The sequence below is a fragment of the Epinephelus moara genome, chromosome 17 (assembly GCF_006386435.1).
Source record: "Epinephelus moara isolate mb chromosome 17, YSFRI_EMoa_1.0, whole genome shotgun sequence".
Lineage (NCBI taxonomy): Eukaryota > Metazoa > Chordata > Actinopteri > Perciformes > Serranidae > Epinephelus > Epinephelus moara.
The window spans coordinates 34622011-34644455 of record NC_065522.1 but is presented as its reverse complement, the minus strand read 5'-3'; the positions used below and the strand labels follow the sequence as shown (position 1 = coordinate 34644455).

The window sequence follows — 22445 nt, the reverse complement described above, 5'->3', positions numbered from 1 at the left end:
TCCGACTAACCCTGGACTTTCACCTGGGAAGCCAGTGTTTGCTTCCGGTATGAAGGTAGAGCCAAACCATGATGTCTTTTTCTAAACCTAACCACACGTTTTTATTGACGTTTGGTTGCTGCTTGCCATGTCCTTTTCATGCCTAAACTTAACCACGTGATTTTGTTGACGTCCTGTCTGAGAAAATCAACAGCAGACGATGATAGATATTGAGCAAGTAATATGTAGACATGGAAGTCCATTGACAAAGTGGTGATATTTGATGACTTGAGGTGACAAATCGTTGGTATTTCCAAGAATTTCAATCGAGACTTTTTAGTTCCAACTATTATGTGCAGTTTTCCTCTTTCATCAGGTGCAGTCTCTTCACTCACCGTTAGCTTAATGAGGACTGACAATGACCTCAGAGGAGCAGTGTTACAGTGTGAGTCTGCAGGCTGGCATCCAGAGCCTGAGGTGCTGTGGCTGGACGGTGAGGGAAAGCTCCTCTCTGCTGGACCTACAGAGACAGTCAGAGGTCCTGATGACCTCTATACTGTCAGCAGCAGAGTGACTGTGGAGAAGAGACACAGCAACAGCTTCACCTGTAGAGTCCAACAGAGGAACATCAACCAGACCAGAGAGACACACATCCAGGTTCCAGGTAGATAATGAGTTCTGTATTCATATGCTCACTGTTTTAGTGTCAAATATCTGTGGTTGAGTTGTTGGTTTTCCTTTGTTTTATCATTACAGATGATGTCTTCAATGCTGTGTGTAGTTCTGCTGCTCCTGTCGCCATCAGCTTGGCTGTGGTCTCCATGGTTATTCTTGCACTTGTCTTTGTTGTATGGAAATGGAGACAGAAACAAAATAGTAAGTGTAATTCATTAGCATACTCTGTCTGTAGCGATGGCCAAATGAAGCCTCATGAAACACTTTTCTTAATTTCCTGACCAGATGGCGCTCTTGGTTTAAAGATAAAGGCTGAAGGAATGGCAGTGAAATGTGCTTTCAAACCCTTGTTGAGCAGACAGTGCCATCTAGTGGCTTCAGAAAATAAAGACAGCGGTTCATGAGGCCTCATTTGACCATCACTATCTGTCTGTCCTTCTCAATTTTACACTTTCTGTTTTTGTTTGACAACAGGCAACAACTTTATGAGAAAAGAAACAAAAGCAACGACATCAACTTTAGGTAACGGCACAGAACTTCAATCGCTTAACGAGGAGAAAAGAGAAACACTTCCAGTCATGGCTGAGAGCACGACAGTCAAGGATTTGGATCAGGAAAAGCTTGATGTAAAATTAAAAGAAGTTGAAGAACAATGCAAAGATGTTGAAGGGCTGCATAAGTTCTTAGTGGATCACAAAAAGAATCTGTATGACCAGATGCATCACTTGGGATTAGAGCTGCATGATATAGAGATGCAAAGAGATGAGATTATGTCAGGGGTAGAGAAAATTAAACAGAAAGGAGTAAATAATGATAAAAACGATTCAGAAGAGAAATGGGTTGAAAAACAGCGCCTATATAAGAATACAAATCTTGATACAGCAAAGAAAGAACTTGAGAAATGTAAACAGGAAACAGACATATTTTTAAGGTCAATATTTTGTGGTGTTACCATGGTTACAGAGAGGAAGACAGTGTTAGATAATCTCAGGGAGCAAATCAAAAAGCAACTGGAGGAGACAGAAGACCAGAGAGAAGAAACTGAAATAAAATTCAAGTCAGACCATTACGAAACATAAACACTAAAGAGGATTCTTAAACAGCTGCAGTAAGTTTTTCCGACGGATTATAAAACAGTGACAGGATGAGCTGTAAAATAGCATTTCTGACTGAGCATTTCTTTAACGGAAGGGAGCCTTTCATCACCAGAAGGACTAGATTGGTCATTTGTTCATCAAAAGCCTATGGTAAACTTAAATTTCCCTGACAGGGACCTCTAATGGCCACGTGATGTATGACTGACTGTCAGGAACATATGTAAAAGTAGTGCGGGTATAGGAAGCCACTCTTTGTTTCCTAATTTTCTTCCAGTAGTCAATGCTAGTCTCTTTAAACCACGGCCATGATCTTACGGAGCAATTTTTAACACCTCAGGGCCCTGTTGTTTAAAAGAACTCTGGCAGGATTACTCCGACCTTTCAAAGGAAAAACAGGATTTTGTGATCAGATAAGATCAGGTAATTCAATCCAGTTTTTTACACGGATCAAACCTCCAGTCTGTGTTGCTCAAAACATTTGAATAGGATAAGTATTACTCTGATCCAAAATATCAGGATTACCCTGATCCCAGCAGAAAGCTGGATTCAGACTGGATTAAAGAGGGGAAATGAAATAGAACTTGAGTTTTTTATTCATTAAAGTCAAGACATTAATTTAAAAGAAGGATATGAATTAAGAATGTTAAATGACAGTAGATAAAAATTAAATCATTAAAACTTAAATCTATGCATATGTTCTTAATGTTTGCTGCCATCTGCTGGTCATTTTTTAGTTTCTTCCTCAGTTACAAGTTAGGCCCAGTGGTGTAAAGGCATAAAGACAAACAGTGCAGAAAATGTGTAACATTTCTTTTGAATGTTGAAATAAAAATGAATAATTTACCCCATGTCATGAATACTTGAGAAATGCTTCAATATGTTCAACTTGAATTATTGCATCTGTATCATTACAAAGTGGGTGAGGCAAACACGGCTGTGGATAAAATAATGAATTTATTGCTAATTGAATATTCAATGAAATAGCTGTTAATATCAAACACAATATAATTAATTAAGGATCTTCTTCTTTAAGTTCTGGTAATCATAAAGTGACCCTATCCAGTTTTTTTCTGAACAACCGGGACAAAAGTGAGTTGGATTATGTGATCCATGGAAGAAAAACAAAAAAGTATTACCAAAACCGAATCATTTGTCTGGATTGCACCTTTTGAACAACCTTGCCCTGATGTTTAGCTTTTTCTAGACTTTTAGCCAAAGTAAAGGCCCATCTGTCTCTCCACCAAAGATCTCGAAAGTTATTCATTATTTTATTACCTCTCAGCTAGATTATTGTAATTCTTTGTATGTGGGTGTAGATCAGTCGCCACTTTGTCATCTGCAGTTAGCACAGACTACTGCTCGTCTTCTAACTATTAAAAGAAAATAGGACCACATAACACCAGTACTGGCCTCCCTCCACTGGCTTCCTGTCTGTTTTAGGATTGATTTTAAGAGTTACTTACTTGTTCTTAAGGTCTGGTCTGATCTTATCCAGCAGAACTACTGTATCTTCATGCTCAAATTAGAACACTAAGGTCAACCGATCAGATGCTCCGAGCAGTAGACAAAAAACAGTGGTAACCAAGCCTTCGCAGTGGCTCCCCCTAAACTCTGAAACAGCTTACCCATTGGTATAAAAACTGCTGAGGGTACAGACACTCTGCCGCTGAAGGCCCACCTCTTCTCATTGGCATATTATTGATTTGAGCCCGACACCTTCACTAACTTCATCGTCTGTTGTGCTACAATTTGCTCTTTTATGTTTCTTATTTTCTATTGTTCTGATTTTTGTTTGCTTTTGTATTTATCTGTTTTGGTATTTCATGCCTGTTCAGCTCTTAATTGCAATTGTTTGTAAATGTGTTCTACAAATAAAGTTTTACATGACTTACCTTTATGAGTATTATCTTGGTTCAACCCAACCCTACCATTTTCGTCCAGAATGAAATATCTCTAAAAGAACTGAGAGGACTAAACTGAAATGAAGTGCAGACATTCATGGTTACCAGAGGATGAATCCCACTGACTTTTCCTCCAGTACCACCATGAGGACAACATTTGTGATTATTAGTGACATGTCTACATGACTATCAGGTGGATTGCCATTGATTATATTTCTTTTTTTTTGTTTTGTTTTGTTTTTTTGGATCAAATTTATCTGACACAGATTCAACTGAAACAAGATTGACATGACAGCATATTCAGATTTTTTTTAAAATTCAATTATGTTTTTCATAAGACCATCAACATACACAATACTGTATTTGATGAGGCCTGGCTATAAGTTGCCACGAGCAAAACTGATCCTTAAGAAGGCAGCATAGAACTATAAAGAATCAGTGTGTGTTTGTGTTTTTATGGATTTAGATGTTACAAAAAGAGCAAAAAAATGTTTGTTTTAAGTCTGAGAACAGCATTCTTAACATGAACAATAAAAACAAAGCTATCACAGCCATCAGACATATTTACAATGCAGCATTTATATTCTTTGTAGGCTACTATACAAGTACTAGTTGTATGTGTGTGTAAATTATTAACCATATATTGTAAGTTCATGGTGTGTTCAATAAAATAACACCAGTCCAAAGGTCAATTACATTGTTGTAAGGACAGCAGAGACATCTTTCTTTTCAAGTAAGTAAACATGAACTGACTTCTCAATCACAAATACAAAGGAATTGCTACAAAATTGTTGGGAGAAATATTGATATTAGTACTACCTAATATTTTTGCATATAATGTTAAATACCACCAATGTTTGTTGCCTTTTAATCAACAGCTGATACAGTGTCACGGCTCTGTCTAATCAGGGGAGAAATGAGATACTTCTGTTGATTTTTATTAACAGTTACATTGGAAAGTGAGTTAATATCTGTGCAAGTGAGAGCAACAAAGGCTGTTTGTGGGGCATCTACATGGCTTAATCCCAAGAGGGGTCGACTAGTTTAGTCGCCCATGTACAGTGAAAAGAACCAGAAAAGACACAAGTCACAGAAGACAATTCATGAAAGATACTCTGTCCCAACGGTTGTGACACTTATGCAAACTAACCACGCTGTTGACTTGACCAATGCACTGACAGAAGGAAATACAGCTGTTGGAGTGGTGGATGAGTCACAAAACACAGGACTTTCCACAGGTGACTAGTATTCAGAATTGTGTGAACTTTGAGTCCATGAAGAGCAAGAGTCACAATTCTCTGGGGATGAATAAACAGACTGCAGTGTTTCTTGCTCCAGAGGGGTGACGAAAACATAGGACGGAACTGAGCGGTTCTGTTGGTTTCATCCCCAACTTTTGATTGGAAATGCAAAAATAACCATTAGGATTAGGTGTGGCCTCTTGGCTGTAACTTTGAAAAATTGTTTAAAAGATATTTTTGGTCTTTTATATTTTTACTTTTTAACTTTAAAAGCCAGTGATACAAAAACTGACAAGGAAATGGAAAACATGTGAAGCTGCTCTGCAGCGTTACTTTGTGACGTGCAGAATTTATTTGATCTTAAATTGATGATGTTTCTCACCAGCCTGTTAGTACTCCGCATTGGTCCACAGAAGAAAATGAGTCCGTACAGCTGCTTTGGCATCTGGCTGTTTGTGCTCCACAGTCTCCCCCTTAACACAGGTAAACAGACACACTATAGATTAATATCTTGCATGATATAAGCTTTTGTGTCTTACTGTTTAGTCATTCAAAATAAATAAAACTAAACATAATGCGAAGGTCATTGAGAAACCACACAATGTTAAAGACAAATTAGTGCTGACAACATACTACTCTGTAGAGTAAAAAAACAGTCAGCTAGAAGAACAGTTATCACTGTGTTGTTTAGCCTTTTGCAGAGCGGTCTCAGCTGATTTGTTCACCTCAACCAATCATAGCCTTGACGGGCGGTGATGTCGTTCTACCATGTCGTTTTCAACCTGCGACCTCCAGCAGGGATGGCTTGTTTTGCATCAGCGAATTCAAATAAAAACTGCGTGGTTCTGTTTGTGGATCAGATCAAACCGGAAATTTCTCACTTAAAATATTCAGAGTAAAACTCTCTAAAACAGGAAAATACAAATGCTTTGATTGGAATTGGACGGGAACATTGATGCTCATTTGGCAGAAGGATCTAGAGTGTCTGTTCTGCAACGGTGATCTACCCTGAAGCAGGTATCATAAGATTATGCAAAATTATCTGTGGTCTCTCTGTCATTACCAGGTGCCATCTCCTCACCTGTCATCAGTTTAGCAGGCATCCATAAGGCCAGCAATGGAGTGATGTTAGACTGTGAGTCTGCAGGCTGGTATCCAGAGCCTGAGGTGTTGTGGCTGGACGGTGAGGGAAAGCTCCTCTCTGCTGGACCTACAGAGACAGTCAGAGGTCCTGATGACCTCTATACTGTCAGCAGCAGAGTGACTGTGGAGAAGAGACACGGCAACAGCTTCACCTGTAGAGTCCAACAGAGGAACATCAAACAGACCAGAGAGACACACATCCAGGTTCCAGGTAGAAACAATGTCCAGGGTGACGCATATAGCAGTGTGTGTGGTTGCATAATTAACTGAAGGCATGTCAACACAATTTCATGTTTTTGTTAATTCCCTGACCGGGTTCATTCACATGTATCTCGGATAGTCCCATTTCCTGAGTTATTCCAACTTTGGTGTATTCATGAGCTTTTCGTTTTTATGTGGAAACAACATGGATGCTACAAAGATCTGCTCAGAGCATTTAAACAACATAATTGTCCCAGACTTGTTACTGCATTAATACATTCCCAAAAACTATTAGATTGTTGCTTTTCCTGTATTTTTTTAGGGTTACTACTAATAAATAACAATTCTAAATAATCTAGGTGACTCTACGTAGACAGGAACTAACAGTTTTAACCTAATACCATATTACAAATTACAAGTGATCAAATAATCACATGCTATATTTAAATGAATTCAACATTTTTGGCACATTTCTGTGTCTCTGATGTCAGCTCTGCAAGTAATGTGCCAACATTTTCACCAACCTTATGAGTTGCTCTGACCTGAAGGGGCATTCACACTGATTTTCTTAGTTGAGAGCTAATTTTTCTGATAACTATATGTGGCGCTAAAAAATTCCCCAGGTTTGATGACACAAATGCAGCTGGAAATGCCTTGATGTGTCACTGTTTGTTGGTTTTGAATAGTGGTCTGCAGCTTGGCAGGCGTCTTGCCAAGGTATCACGCTATCGACTAAATGAATTGCTGAATGAATTACGATACAGTAGTCTCTGGTGCTTATGGTTTCAGTAAAATGAACTAAATGATCTTACTGTGGAGAATCTATCTGAGCTAACCATGTGTAGCATCTCCATACTCACAAAAGTTTTAACATTTTTATGTGCGAGCTATCTAACATTAGCTCAAGTGGGAAGTCAAAAACCCGCTTTTGTACATCCAAAGAACTTCTATAACACAGAACTGCTTGGCAACCAGACCAGGCCTCTAATTGAGACAGGCCTTTGTTTGTCAAAATGTGAAGTCACACCAGGCTAGGAAAATGGATTGGGTGTTTTATCGGAACTAAACTTTAAATCGAAGTTTTACAGTATTTCGGTATTTTATGGGTGGTGAAAGAGCAATGTAATTAGACTGCAATGCCTCACATTCTGTGGTACCTTCTTATAGCTCAGCGTCCTACTTGCAGTAACTTCCATGCTTTTCATTTTTACACAGAGAGTGAGAAAAAATCGGCAGATGAAATTGAGGGAGGAGAAAAGAAGAAGAACCAATCCAACAAACCTCTTTCTGAAACATTAACGGAGATAGAGACGCTCTTGGACACTTTGGAAAAGGGAGACAGAAAAGAAACACCTAAAAAGGCAAGTAAAGAAAGAGAACATTCATTTCCAGTAGAGATAGAGAGAAACAATAGCAGCTCATGGAAGAAGAGAAAGTAAAGTCTGATCTGAGCAAGAACTCACCAGCCACTTTATTAGGTACACCTTGCTACTGCCAGGTTGGACCCCCTTGTAAATTCTTGGTGTCATAGATTCAACAAGGTGCTGGAAACATTCCTCAGAGATGACGGTCCATATTGACATGATGACATCACACAGTTGATCCATGATGAGAATCTCCCGTTCCAGCACATCCCAAAGGTGCTCTATTGGACTGAGATCTGGTGACTGTGGAGGCCATTGGAGTACAGTGAACTCATTGTCATGTTTGAGATGATGTGAGCTTTGTGACATGGTGCGTTATCCTGCTGGAAGTAGCCATCAGAAGATGGGTACACTGTGGTCATAAAGGGATGGACACGCTCAGCAACAATACTCAGGTAGGCTGTGGTGTTTAAACCATGCTCAGTTGGTACTAAGAAAATCTCCCCCACACCATTACACCACCAGCAGCAGCCTGAAGCGTTGATACAAGGCAGGATGGATCCATGCTTCCATCTGAATGTGGTTTTTCCAATCTTCTATTGTCCAGTTTTGGTGAGAAAACCCGTGTGAATTGTAGCCTCAGTTTCCTGTTGTTAGCTGACAGGAGTGGCACCTGGTGTGGTCTTCTGCTGCTGTAGCCCATCTGCTTCAAGGTTGGACAAGGTGTTGTTGCTTCAGAGATGGTCTTCTGCACACCTTGGTTGGAACCAGTGCTTATTTGACTTCCTGTTGCCTTTCTATCATCTTGAACCAGTCTGGCCATTCTCCTCTGACCTCTGGCATCAACAAGGCATTTTGGCTCACTGGATATTTTCTCTTTTTGGGACCATCCTCTGTAAACCCTAGAGATGGTTGTGCTGAAAATCCCAGTAAATACTCAGACCAGCCCGTCTGGCACCAACAACCATGCCACGTTCAAAGTCACTTAAATCACCTTTCTTCATCATTCTGATGCTCAGTTTGAACTTCAGCAGCTCGTCTTCACCATGTCTACATGACTAAATGCATTGAGCTGTTGCCACGTGATTGGCTAAGCTATTTGCCCTAATGAACAGTTGAACAGGAGTACCTAATAAAGTGGCTGGTGAGTGTTTAATAAGTTAATGTGACAAAGCAAGAGTTTTGTTTCCAAAGAGGATAAAACAACAAGACTAGCTTATGATAATAAGGTATCAAATTAAACAAAAAAATCTGGACAAAGTGAAAGGAAAGTGATTTCTTTGTGCTGGTAATATTTGTCAGCGTGTGTATTGCAGGAACTTAACTCTATAACTCTTTCTCTTCTCACAGTTTGTGTGGTGGCGTGCCAAACAGCAGCTCAGGGAAGAGCAGCAAAGGAGGGAAGCAGCTGAGAGGGAAGTGGAGACCCTGAAGGAGCAGCTGGATGCTAAGAAGAATAAGGTTCTTATTTGTACTTGCAATGAAATGACAAGCCTTGACAAACTGTTCTTGGCATGCAGAGTGAAGCCAAGTTTAACTTTGGCAGCCCCATACTTCATCATATCCTCATATACTAAAGTGACATAGAGGGGATGACATGACATTGGTGAGATGCCTGCCCAGCTTCAGACCACTGCTTGAGACCAACTAAGAACAAAACTGATTGTTTTTAACGAGACATTGCTTTGTTTCCATTAGCTTTCTAGAAGCAGAAAAATAACTTGATTAAAGCCTGAATTCTTTCGTCATCTGTAACATGTTAGTCTGGAGGTTAAAACTCAATTAGACTGTTTACTTACAGCACAGCTACAGCACAACACAGCTTCTCCAGTCCGGACTGAGTGGAGTCCTGCGGGGTGAAGCTGTGAAGTCCGGCTGCCACTGGCTGCAAGCGGAGCTAGCTGCTAACAGCCACCGCTGCAACTAACAAACTCCACAAATCCATTCAGCAGCTTCACCATCCACAGTCAGACACACACAGCTGATTATTTACTGCTGAATTACAGCTCACAACTCGCACCAATGGAAACATCCTGGTGCAGACTATTTACTGGAGTTTACCAGCCTGTCGCTCATCAGGCATCTGAAGATAATTACATTCACGGTGATGTTCCATAGTCCACCACTAACATTTTCGTCATGTCTCCAAAATGAAAATGAAACCTAGATTTTGTTGTAGTTTTCATTTTCAAGATCTGTTTATAGCTCGTTGTCGTATTGTTTTCATCATGTAAAAAAAGTTGTTGATGAAAAATTTTCACCGTAGTTTTTGTTAACGAAATTAATACTGCAGGAGACCCAAATGTTGTGTTTTTCAAATGAAAATAAAACAACTGTATGAGTTATTTAACCATCAGAGATCAGTTAGCAACAGCTGTATGTAAATTTAACAGCCATACAAATGGTTCTTGACATACCCATGATTTTTTTTTTTACTTTGCTCATCCACACACCATTATCAGTAAACATATGCCTTGGCTTGTGTCTCATTTTCTCTTTTTCCATCCCTTTAACTGCAGAACCTGAAGGAGAAAAAGCACAAGTTGAAGAACAACCTGCAGGACCTGCACCAAGAGATCAAGGAAACAAAGGTTCGTATCTTCATCTTAAACCTATCTATGAGGTGCCGCCAGAGACATTATTCAGAATTACCTCTCACACACACACACACGTGAAATGCTCTTACATACACTACTTAAACACTCCCACACAAACAACTGAAAAATTATTTGCTCACATACACTACTGAAATGCTCTCACACACACTCATGAAACACTCTCACACACACTACTGAAACGCTCTTACATACACTACTGAAATGCTCTCTCACACACTACTGAAACACTCTTACATACACTACTGAAATGCTCTCACACACACACACTACTGAAACGCTCTTACATACACTACTGAAACACTCTCACACACACTACTGAAACACTCTTACGTACACTACTGAAACGCCACAGCCGTTCATCTGTATGAATTGCGTATTTTTTTCGAACTGGGAGCCCTTCTGGTTTTACTGAAACACCTTCCATTTTCACTGAAATGCTCTCACACATCATACTAAAATGCTTTCATATAATATACTGAAACGCTCTCACACATCATACTGAAATGCTCTCATATAATAAACTGAAATGCTCTCAGTAGTGTGTGAGAGTGTTTCAGTAGTGTGTGTGAGAGTGTTTCACTAGTATGTGTGAGAGCGTTTCAGTTGTTTGCATGAGAGTGTTTCAATAGTGCGTGTGAGAGTATTTCACGAGTATGTGTGAAAGCATTGCAGTAGTGTATGTAAGAGCGTTTTACTTGTATGCATGAGAGCGTTTCAGTTGTTTGTGTGAGACTATTTCTGGTGTGTATGTAAAAGCATTTCACTGGTGTGTGTGAGAGCATTTCAGTAATGTATGTGAACAAATAATTTTTCAGTTGTTTGTGTATATAAGAGCATTTCACATGTGTGTGTGTGAGAGGTAATTCTGAATAATGTCCCTGGGGGCAACCCATACAAAACATCATCTCTTCCACTTTCTCTCTTCTGTTTAGCAAGGCTTTTATTTTTTCGCAGCCAATATGTGTGTTTAGGGATTTTATTCATTTTATGAAATTACTTGAATATGTGCTTTTTTCCAGGTGGAAGGAACCAGGAACTTTTTAGATAAAGTAAGTTGTCATTGTATAACGGCAGAAATGAGGTTTCCTCTGAATTTACTTACTTACAGACATTTTTAGATATTGCTTCCATATTTGGTGTTTTCACCTATCTCTCTCTCCTCTGTAAATTCAAGTTTCGGAAACCCAACTGACAGCAGCAGCTCCAGAACGCAGAAGACGAGGATTAATTTTGAGACCAAGATGAGAAAAAGGAGCCACAACATAAAATCTGAGACACTAGTAATTATTTTCTAAACTGGATTGTTGTTGAATGCCACTGCTACACTGCTATCACCTACAGACATTGTAACTGCATGGTGGTGATGAAGTCGTAAATTGCTATACATGATGGTCCACATACCCCAGAGTTACACTCACACTGGAGCTTTCTGGCATAATGTAAATGCTTTGTCCAGTTGGTAATGTCTGTCACTAAAAGGTGACAGACATTACCTCAGCTGGAATCACTCATGGACACTTTTAAAGAAATGTTGGTCAATCCCTGGGTTAGTACAGTGGCACAACACTGGGTAAACTCTAACCAGTTCTTATGGGTAGGAAACCATTGGGTCAGCAATTAAAGCCGAGGTAGGCAGAAATCTGGAAAAGGGATAAAACAAACAAACAAAAAAAAAACGACTTTTGAAAATACCTTTGGTCAGCGGCTGCAGCAGCTCAAATTCAGCCAGCGCAGTGTCAAGGCGAGCTACTGGCACTTCCTCTGAGCTGTGGTTTGCGCTGGCTGATATATCGCTACTGCAGCTGCTGACAGGGGGCCAAAGTATCCCATCACAGGCAAGATTTTCTAAAGCCTGAAAACAGAGTCAAGAGGAGGTGCAGTAGTCTAGTTTTTTCTCAGTCTATTTAAAATCCAAAATACTCAAGGTTTATGGGATTTTCACCCATTGATGCCAAAATCAAACTGCCTACCCCGGCTTGGCAATGGGGTGCTTTGACCCACTGTTAGCATTATTTCTTTATGTAACTACTGTGTTATTTACCTGTACCTAAGTTTTGTTGACTCGGTGTTCTAACTTAGAACCATCACAAATTTATTGTTAGTTGTACAAAACAACATGCATATGACATTCAAAATGGCAAAGGATATATTATTTAAGATTAGCAATAAAAGTGAGCAAAAATAGATTGACAATTTGCAACCATATTAGTTAGTAAGTAAATAACTCAACAGTAATGTAAAATAAATAACACTAGCTAGGGCCAGTCCTTTTGATACAGGGGCACATACAGATGATTTATCCTGGCTTCATATGAGCAGAGGAAATCTCCACTCATCACCAGGCTAATTTATAGTACAATGTAAAATGCCATAGGCTTGTGCTAACAAGCGTGTCATATTTGGAAAACGTGTTTAGTATAAGACAGTTGTTTTGTCAGTGAACCTTGTGAGCTGTAATGGAGCCAAATTGTGTGCCGTTACCTTTGTTAAATGTTGCTGTTGTCCATGGTTTTATATGAGTAGAGAGAAGTCCGCTAGCCAGTAGGCTAATTTATACAATGTAAAATGCCATAGGCTTGTGCTAAAAACATTAGCATGTTGTATTTGTGGGGAAAATGTGTCCAGATAAAGACAAGTGTTTGTCTGTGAATGCTGCGAGTTATAGTGAAGCTTAATGTGTGTTTTGAATCAACTAAACTTTACAGTACTTCACAGAAACCCAGCCACTGACTAGTGTTTTGGAGGTGTAACTGCAGAGTGACACAGACACACCACCGCACAAGTATAAATCCTCATAACAGTTTAGGCTCTGCATAGAGCTGCCGCACAAGTTTAAATCCGCCTTTACATGTCATGTCCGTCACACCTCTTAATTGTGTAATGCTGGCATGCTGTCTAAAATCACATACTGGAGCAGAATGATACGTGTTGTTTTTTCTGTGTAAAAATGCAAAGGAGGCATAAAAAAGGGATGTTAGCTCTGTGTAAAAAGGTCTATAGTAGAAACTGGTCTCTTTTGGGGTTCGATTTACTTGTATCTCTGTTTGTTTCCTTGACATGATTAAAAAACATTATTTAACTGTAACTGTGTATATATAACAGTGACACAACCATCTCAGTTGTTATAATAAAGGGTGCCACTGAGTGGCAGCACAATACTTGAAATGTTTTTCAGTCTGTTTGTTGCCATAATCTTACTGGAAATCATATGCAGCCTAAACACTATAACAAACACTGTAACAACTCCACTGCCTTATTCTGTAACACAGTCAGAAAGTTTACAGACGTTTCTCTTTTAAGCGCTAAGAATACTGTCTGTCTGTGATTGAGTTGTTGCTTCTCTCAACCTTAACAATTGGTAAGCTTTATATTTGGGAAAGGTCTTGTGTTGACAGTATTTTTACATTCTTACTTGAAACTTGACAACATGATGGTTAACAACAGAAATGTTCAAACCAACTTTCAGATCAGCATTAGATCAAAATAAGTTGTGCAGTGTGACCACAGAAGTCACAGTGAGTGCATTTAAAGGCTGCAGCAGCTCTCTTCTTTTAAACAATGTCTCCAGATGTGAGAACAGAGCAGACAGAACAATGTGGTTTGACTGTTAGAGACTCATATCTCTTAAAATAGACAATGAGGCGTTAGTTAGCCGAAGCTCTCACTCTCATGTGATGATGATGATGATGATGATGAAGAATCATGTGTTTTTAGGTTGTTTTTACTTCATACAAGTCAGTGATTGTCTGTAATTAAGAATCAACACATGCACTCCCTTTGCAAATGTACATAACTTAAATATCTTTAACGTTTTTCTAGATACATTTCTTAACAGCACATAAATATGTCATTGTCTTTTGTCATGAACAAACACAACTCCCCAACCAATGCACTTAAATGCATACAATTTGAAAACAGTTATGTTTAGAAAACAGACATAAAACCTTCATTCTGCAGTTGAGGTGATTAAAAATGTAACAAAAGAGCTTTGTGTGGTCACATGACCTGCACGCATTACAAAGCTTTAAATAGACTCTCCTTCCTTCTTCAGACATTAGTCTCTGCTCTCTGTAACCTGCAAGACACACAGGAGACAAAGACTACAGCTGTCAAGATGGTTAAGATATTAATACTCATGACTCTTTCTTGCATTTCACACAGCACTTAGAAAAAATTTGAACATCTACAACTCCCGCCTCCCTCCAAAGTCCCACCCCCCCTCCTGCAACTCCACCTCCCTCCAAAGGCCTACTCCCCCTCCTCCATTACGTCCTCATTACGTCTATGATAGATGTAGGTGGTAACATTAGATACATGAAAGAGGAGAGTGAGTGTAACACGCCAAGAGAAGAGTAGAGGAGAAATGGAGTCATATATAGCGTTATAGCCTATGTTACATTACAGGCAAACTAAAAATAGCTGGCCAACAGAAAATCTGCTACCATCTTGTCCCTTTTTAGCTCAGGATGAAGCTGCATCAGTCCTCGCCATCGCTCGAAGGAGAGCCGATGTTGACCCGAGTTTTAACTCTTGCAGCATGGAGTTCTCTCATAGTGTTAGCTTTTTCTGCAATATTATTTCTTTTGCCAACTGATTTCCCTGTTGGAGCAGCTGGAGGTGGAAGCAGTGGTCCGCATTTGTCTACCATTGTTACGGAGGAAAGTTTATATCCACAAACTAGCCTATTTGTTGTCACACAGACTCACTCTTCCTGGTCGGAGGCGGGGGCGTTTTAGTGTGCCATCAGCTTATTAATAGCATTTCAACCTAAACAAAGAAAAGCGTAAAATTTCCAGAACGGGAAGTGTTGCTTTAAGTGATATTACCTTTCCATGGTGGACTGTGTGTCAAGCCGTCCCCAGGCTTAAGGTGTGGTAAACAGGCATAAATAAGGGCTCTTCATTATCTGAGAGAGAAACAGTTTCAGAAAGCTTAAGACATACATAAATACATATTTGAACAATAATTTAAATACAGGTAATTATACCACTATTATGACTGTCCATGTCACTTAAATGTGGGGTACAACAAGCCACGATAATTGGCCCATTTATAAAATGCTTTTTTCCCCCCTGTTACACCATCCACAACTTCCATTGTGTTTTAAAATAATTTATATGCAGATGATACCTGACTTAATACTTGTGTTAAACCTTAGTAATTTCTAATTTTTTAAAATTCAGTTTCATTTAGAAAGCCCCTTATCACAAAGCACAATTAGAGTTAAGGCAGATGGTAAAGCAAATCCTAAAAGAATATTGACACTTTTTGACCCTGTTCTCCACATTTTAAGGATGAATGAATGCTTTGCCATTTGATTTTGACAAAACAAGTCAACATCTTTACTTTCTTGTTATTAGACTTGTGATTTAGAGTCAAATCTTTGATTTAAATGTAATTCCTTTCATAAAATATTAATATTTTACATCACAACACATACAATTGTTTCCCTATTTGATCTGTTGGACTGATACACTTGTTTTCCGTCTGTGTTATTTATGGCAATGCAGGTGTATCTAGATAAAAAATGTCAGAGAAAACAGATTCACTACAGAATATGTATATTTATGAAATACTGACCACCCATTCACTTACCCATACAGCACATGAAGCTGCAAGGTGACATACTGTAAAGTACTTGATGTCCTGCTATAAATAAACCTAAAGCATGCATTGCCTATTTAAATGGCAGCTACTTGACTTAACTTGACCTCTCCTGTGACTGTAAGTGCAGCCAAAACAGGAGCTGCTACATGATGAACTGAGGGGCCCATCTACCTTTTTCTGTCTGTGGGTTTCTCGTGTGGTTTTTGTCTGGGTTGCTATAAAAGAACTATCACTGGGGCCTACAGCTGCTGAAGCAGATGCAGTGTAACACAGTCTAAAATTGAATGTACATTCAAACAGAGTTTATAAACGTCAGACTAGTAATTCAGTGCCAAAGTAATGTCTGCTCAGAGGCACTGCTGCAAACTTTAATCTAAAGGTCAACTTAAATACCACTATATTTAATTACCATACTCCCTCCTGAGGTTTGTAATGACAGCATATGTTTCCCGGTTTGGAGCAGCTTCACTTTCCACTTCAGCCACTGAAACATAATAAAGTAGCAGGTAGGTATATGGGCAGACAAAAATAAAAACTGGCACATAATAAAATAATTTGTTTCCAAAGCAAACTAGCTAACTTACAAAAAACTCTATAAATATATTCCTATAAATATTATGATATAAGTGAATGGATCCATATTTTTTAATACACTAACAACTGTTTTAACTTCCATGTTGTGTTTGTGGTTCTCGAGACCTTGGACTATGTTATAAACACAGTATTCATTGCTTTTTAAAAAAACAAAAAATGAACAATGTGTTTATTGTTGCTTTGGTAAAATTTAGTATGTTTCATGATGACAACCCTCCATCCAGAAAATGGTATGAGAAATTTCTGTGTATGCAACATCATAAAAAAAAAAAAAGAAATTTACTGATCTAATCTAGGAGAGAGTGAAGGGGGAAGTCCCACTTACTGGACCTTTTCAGGGTCCCAGTTATATCTGTAAGTGGGCCTGACTGTAGGTCGACAGGGGACTATGTCAGAGTGCAGATGGAGTCTAAAATGACTTAAATGATAAAGAGTTCACAGAATAAACATGTTCCTGCTCAGTAAGAGCTTTATACTGTATATAGCAGAATCTTTTTGGAATCAAGTGGGGCTGGGTAGAACTGGACTGATAAACTCCCTCTCTCTTCTTGGTTAGTCTGTCAATGGCGCGTTTTGGAAGGTCTGAGGACAATGAATAACATTAGGCTAATATCCTTAAAATGAACACATAAACCATTTTTACCAAGGGTCCAAACTTGGTGATGTTTCTATAGGGCCTAACACCAGGGCCACACAGCCTGCAAAGCGATGCGTGACAGCTTCCTCGAACTGCTGTGTGCACGTGTGTGGTGTTCACACAGGCAAAGCTGCTGCAGAGCTGCCTGCTACTCTATCAGCTGTATTTGCACAATTTAAAGTCAGTAATTCACTCAGTTATGAACCTGAATGTTAAAGTTATGAAGGGATTCTCTCGACAGAAACATTGTCAGAGGGATTTTATTTATTTCATTAAGAAAAGTTTATTTATAATTTATATAAATTTATATAAATAAATATTTGTATTTTGTCATGTCTTTAGCAAATAGTTAAAGGCCATTTTTACTATCTACTTTTTTAAACGTTGGGGTTTTCTTTCATTTCATGAACTGTCCATTTTTTTTCCAAATTCCATGTTCCATGTCCTAGTTTTTAAACTGGGAAGTGCCAGTTCGGAGGTTACGTTGTTCGGAGCTCCGAGTTCTGACTTCCAATGTAAATGTAACGCACCATAAGGCACGCTTCTCGACCCCGGGGTCCTAAGACAAAGACGGTGGATAAACCAGTAGTAGTAATCTAGTATCTTTGCCTAAGAGTAGCTGGTAGCTGTGCCTGTGCCTGTAGCGGTAACCATAGTGATCATATACAACTGTCTAATGACTGAGCTGGTGATTTCATTTCACATTTCATGCTATGTAGGCTATACTTACTTATTTTTATTTATGTGTATCTGTTGTTTAAGTGTTTATACTTCCGTTTTCATACACATTGTTATGTTTATAATCATTTACATGAAGGCACGAGTGTGAATCATTTCAATTTTATTTTATTATTAATTTTTGCACATAGGTTCTTTGCTTTTTTTGTCAGAATACAGTTAAAGTTTCTGTGCTGAGATTCTGTATTTACACAAAATAACTAATTGAGTTGGAATCATTTGCCGACATCTGTGCCCCTGGTCTCAGCAACAGGCACGGCCGTGCTGCTCAAGCTGGTAGTGTAGCCAGGGTAACTTTACAACTATATACATATATATATATATATATACAGTATATGAATGAAAATATATACATACATATGAATGAAAGGTAATTCTCACCTGTTAGTGGAGAACAGAAAGACTGGATGGAGGGAGGAGAGGTTGGGATATCTGGAATTTAAAAGAAGCCCTCTTTTAGCATTTTGTAACAGTACTTAAAATGGTATCTTTATTTTATTCTATGTACCTATTGTGATTGTCCGATGTTTCCCACATTGCAGTAATCCCATCAACAGCAGCAGAACCACCAAGAAAACACTGACAGCAATGCAGAGCAGCAGAGGGAGCTGAAGGCCACGATGAGGCACCTTGTCAGCTGCTGGAGAGGTAACGGTATGTTCTGCACATGAGACATGATCCTAATGCTGTAAAACACATGCTGTGATATCAATGTGAAGGGATAATTTGCTGATTTTCAACCAGGTCTGTGTCTCCATGGTGTGGGCAGTGTGTGCAGATGAGTGGTGTAACTGTAAGGTGGCCCCCGTGTTGCCACCGATTTTCTGCTCATTGCCTGCACCATGGTGACATAGAGCTGGTTTAATATTAGTATTTCTTTAAAATGAAACTTTTTCCATACAGTTACTGTGTCCATTCCTTAATTTAACATTTTTCTAAAATTGTAAAGTTTAGGACATCCTCAGTCCTCAGCTTTACTTCTCAGACCAACAGGTCTTCTTGACTATTCTCAGTTGTAATCCATATTAAGATAGACTGCAGAGCAGGTTACAGTGAGTCACAAGTCATTTGTGATGAGCTTATCAAGCTTTAAACATGGAACTAGACGTAGGTAAGGTACAAAGCACTGTCAGATTTATTTTAAACACTAGTATGTCTTACCTCTGACAATCAGCCAGCTCGCTGATGATTGTCCATCTTCAGGGATGCTGCACGTGTAGAGTCCTTCATCAGACTTGGAAACACTGTTGAGAGTCAGGTTTCCCATAGAGCTGTTCTCCATTAAGTGGCCATCTTGAAAAAATGCAGCGGTGAGGTTGGAGGACATCTGCTTGTTTCTGCAGTGCAGAGTTACATCATCTCCCACCATCACAGGAAAGGCAGGACTCTCCAGGATCACAGAGCCACCTGAAGAATATATGAATTGAAAGTCTCTGCTATGCAATGAAAAAGCCGCTCAATGTGGCAGTTCTTGTCTTTTGATATCTTAACACAGCCAACATTTATGTGGGGGGCCCATGTGAGTAGCTAATGGGAGTTAAAATGGGCCTTATGTAGGATTGTCCATGGGATCCATTTGCCTACATGGATGGGTTAACCCAGATAAGATGCCCATTTTTGGCCCATACCCATTTGGAACCGAGGTAGTCCTGCTATTACCTATGTGGGGCCCACTTGGGGTAAACCCACCCATGTAGGCAACTGGCATGTGGCCAATAAGGAACCCATGGACAATATCACACATGGTCCATTTTCAGCACATTCACAAGTCACATGGGCCCCACACACAAACATTGTCTGGGAACAAGTAATGTTTTATTGAGCATATTAGGTCATGCTATGTTGTGTCAGCACATATTGAGCAGTAGGTAAGGCAAAAGTGTACTTCCAAATCTGATACCAATATGGACACCAATACTTGATTATATTACATGGAATTTTATATAACATACTGGACACATAAATGAATAAATCTTCAAACTGAGATGTCCACAGACTAAAACTGTGACGACTTTGCGTACTTGGTCTTTTAGTATTCCCATACCAGTGACAGTGATGTTGACAGTGTTGCTTTTCTTTGCTCCTCCCATTTCACACCAGTATTCTCCACTGTCAACTGCCACTATGGCATTCTTTATTTTACAGGGTCCTGTTGACGTTGACCAGGAAGCAGCACATGTTTTGACAGCACCTCCGATCCTCCTCACCACTCTCCATCCAGTCAGTCCCTCCAGACCCTCACAGGTGACAGTAATGGGCTCATATTCAAAGAACTGCTGTCGGTTTGGAACAACCTGAGGGAAACCCACATCTGACACAGAGACACAAAGGATGAGATGCATTAAAGAGATAGTTCCGTTTTTTAAATGGGGTTGTATGAGGTCCTTAGTGTATTACACACAGTAGATGTCAGTCAGCACAGCCCCAGTTTGAAGAAGCAGGCAGGAGTCCGACATGAAAGCTAAGCAATGTTCTGCTGTGGAGGGGGTTGGCAATAAAATAATATTTTAGCCATCTTGAAATCCTAAAATTAAGCCACTAGACTCCATTGAGAAAAACAGTCATTTTAATCAACTGAACATGTGAGCTGCTGGTCCCCTGCTGCCTTGACCAGCTAGTCAGTTTGTGTTGTTGTGTGACTTCTGTAAATCCAAACTAACCCATATAAATGCCAAAGTCACACAATACCACAAACAAACCAACTGATCAAGGCAGCTCCTGTATTCAGGAATGTTAAATTACTGTTTTTCTCAATGGAGTGTGGCTAAAAGAGATTGATAGAATGGCTTCATTTTCGTACTCGAAATAACTGTCTGACATGAAGGTAAAGCTGTGAAAATACTCTTAATATAGCAAACACTTAAAATGATATTGATTTTTTTAGGTGGCTAAAATATGTTTTGTTGCTGACCCCTCCACAGCAGCACACGGCAGTATCTTACATGTGGCAGTCCAGCCTGCTCCTCCAAACTGGGGGCCTGTGGACTACCATCTACTTTAAGTAATACACTGACTATCGATAACTATCTCATACATCGCACTTACATAATGTTTTTTAGGCATACATTTAAAAACATGTATTTCTCCTTGACAGCTTAAATGTAGCAACATTAAAATGTGCGCAGTTGGATTTGGACAAGCATGAAGCGATGACGCACTCTTTAGATGTTTAAAAAGTTATCCTTAAACACAAATTCTGGCTCATGTTAACTTGAAACATAAGAAGCTGTAATATATTATATTTGCTATATATTTATTTCTATATTCAGGTATTATCAATTGTGAACACTAGACGAAATTTTTGTAGCCCATGACAACTTGGGGATTATATGATGTATTTGAAGATGACGTCAGAATAATGCCAATTATGCAGACATTTTTGTACTGTAAAGTATGTCTGATTATCAAAATGCTACTCACCAGCTCTTTGACAATCACTGAAGTCAACATGTGCAACCAGACGCAACAACACAGTCATCACTGAAAAGATAAGAGAGCTGTTATAGGAGATGTAATGTATAACACGTACAGTATAACATAACTGTATGAACATATCTAATATTTGGTCAATCATCAGAAAGTAGATTACAACTCCCTTTATTACCTGTGCTTTAGTTCTTTCCAGAGAATACATGCAAAGAGTATCAATGTATTTTGGACAAATCATATCTATTTGCCCTCGAACCCAAGAAACAAACAATTATTGTCTCAATATATTTCTGTGAACACTGGACAGACTCAGTACTCACACAGTCTGATGCAGAGCGCTGTGACCTCCATGTCGTCTTGCTGCTGACTGTCTGAACATCAGACTGAATTTGAAATACAACTGAAGTCAGAACTTCCTCTTCCTGTTGCTCTGCTGATGAGGAAACAGCAGACAGAGCTGCTCTGAGTTCAGAAAAATAATGTACAATCTTAACAGGTGGCGCCACAGAGCTTAATTTTTGGAGTATATGAGAGGAATGCCAAAGACGAGACTCTAGTGGACAGAAAAGAAAAAAATATATACATATTCAGTTTGGAGATGAGCTGACTTTTTTTTTTTTTTTTTTTAGCTTTACCACTTACAAACACTATCAGGACATCTCATTGGACATCAGGATGTTTTTAGTGCTGCAGTGAAATAAAATTATACAAATAGATAATACTAATAGTAGCCTCATGGTGGTGTAGTGGTTAGCACTGTCGCCTCACAGCAAGATGACTCCAGGTTCGAACCCCCCACCCTGAGTTTGAACCTGGAACCCTCTTGCTGTGAGGGGTGCGGAAGCCCCTCTGTGTGGAGTTTGCATGTTCTCCCTGTGTCAGTGTGGGTTTCCTCCAGGTGCTCCAGCTTCCTCCCACAGTCCAAAGACATGCAGGTTAATTGGTGACTCTAAACTGTCCATAGGTGTGAATGTGAATGTGAATGGTTGTCTGTCTCTATGTGTCAGCCCTGTGATAGTCTGGTGACCTGTCCAGGGTGAACCCTGCCTCTCACCCAGTGTCAGCTGGGATAGGCTCCAGCCAACCCCCCTTTCGTGGTGGTATGATACACCGTCAGGTGGTGTCAGGATGTAATGCGACAGTTATCAAGATCATAACATCCACATCTTACAAACTGTCTCTATTAAAATGACCTTTATAGCATTTAAAGCTCCAGTAGGC

The 22445-nt window shown here is 39.4% G+C and overlaps 3 protein-coding genes across 4 annotated transcripts in view; 1 reads left to right on the top strand and 2 right to left on the bottom strand.

The window, feature by feature from the left end:
- The window catches only part of LOC126403907 (carcinoembryonic antigen-related cell adhesion molecule 20-like), a 128696-nt gene that overhangs the window by 16082 nt on the left and 90169 nt on the right, over window positions 1-22445 (bottom strand). The window lies entirely within an intron of this gene.
- LOC126403821 (butyrophilin subfamily 3 member A2-like) overlaps window positions 1-22445 on the top strand; it is a 37783-nt gene that overhangs the window by 2391 nt on the left and 12947 nt on the right. The window contains exons 4-6 of one of the 2 annotated variants that reach the window (XM_050066619.1): window positions 356-643; window positions 736-855; window positions 1129-3628. In XM_050066619.1, coding sequence (XP_049922576.1) covers window positions 356-643; window positions 736-855; window positions 1129-1733 — 1013 coding nt within the window. In that variant the 3' untranslated portion in view covers window positions 1734-3628. Of the gene's footprint in view, window positions 1-355; window positions 644-735; window positions 856-1128; window positions 3629-22445 lie in introns of those variants that run through there. The other variant, XM_050066620.1, reaches the window with a different exon arrangement.
- LOC126403839 (low affinity immunoglobulin gamma Fc region receptor II-b-like) lies at window positions 14165-21587 on the bottom strand. The gene is made up of 9 exons (XM_050066649.1): window positions 21545-21587; window positions 21216-21275; window positions 19840-20106; window positions 18957-19202; window positions 18304-18435; window positions 18177-18227; window positions 16236-16310; window positions 15046-15125; window positions 14165-14294 (listed from the first exon to the last, which is right to left on the bottom strand). The coding sequence occupies exons 1-8, from the start codon at window positions 21573-21575 to the stop codon at window positions 15067-15069; spliced, it is 921 nt and encodes a 306-aa protein (XP_049922606.1). The 5' UTR covers window positions 21576-21587; the 3' UTR covers window positions 14165-14294; window positions 15046-15066.

Bases quoted from the DNA above. Each gene is read 5' to 3' on its own strand.
- LOC126403839 (XM_050066649.1), bottom strand. From the start codon at position 21,575: ATGGAGGTCACAGCGCTCTGCATCAGACTGT. The intron at 18,228-18,303 runs GTACATAGAATA...TTTAAATTCCAG, and splicing joins ACATCGGACAATCACAATAG to ATATCCCAACCTCTCCTCCC. The intron at 15,126-16,235 runs GTAATTAAATAT...TTTCTCTCTCAG, and splicing joins AAACCTCAGGAGGGAGTATG to ATAATGAAGAGCCCTTATTT.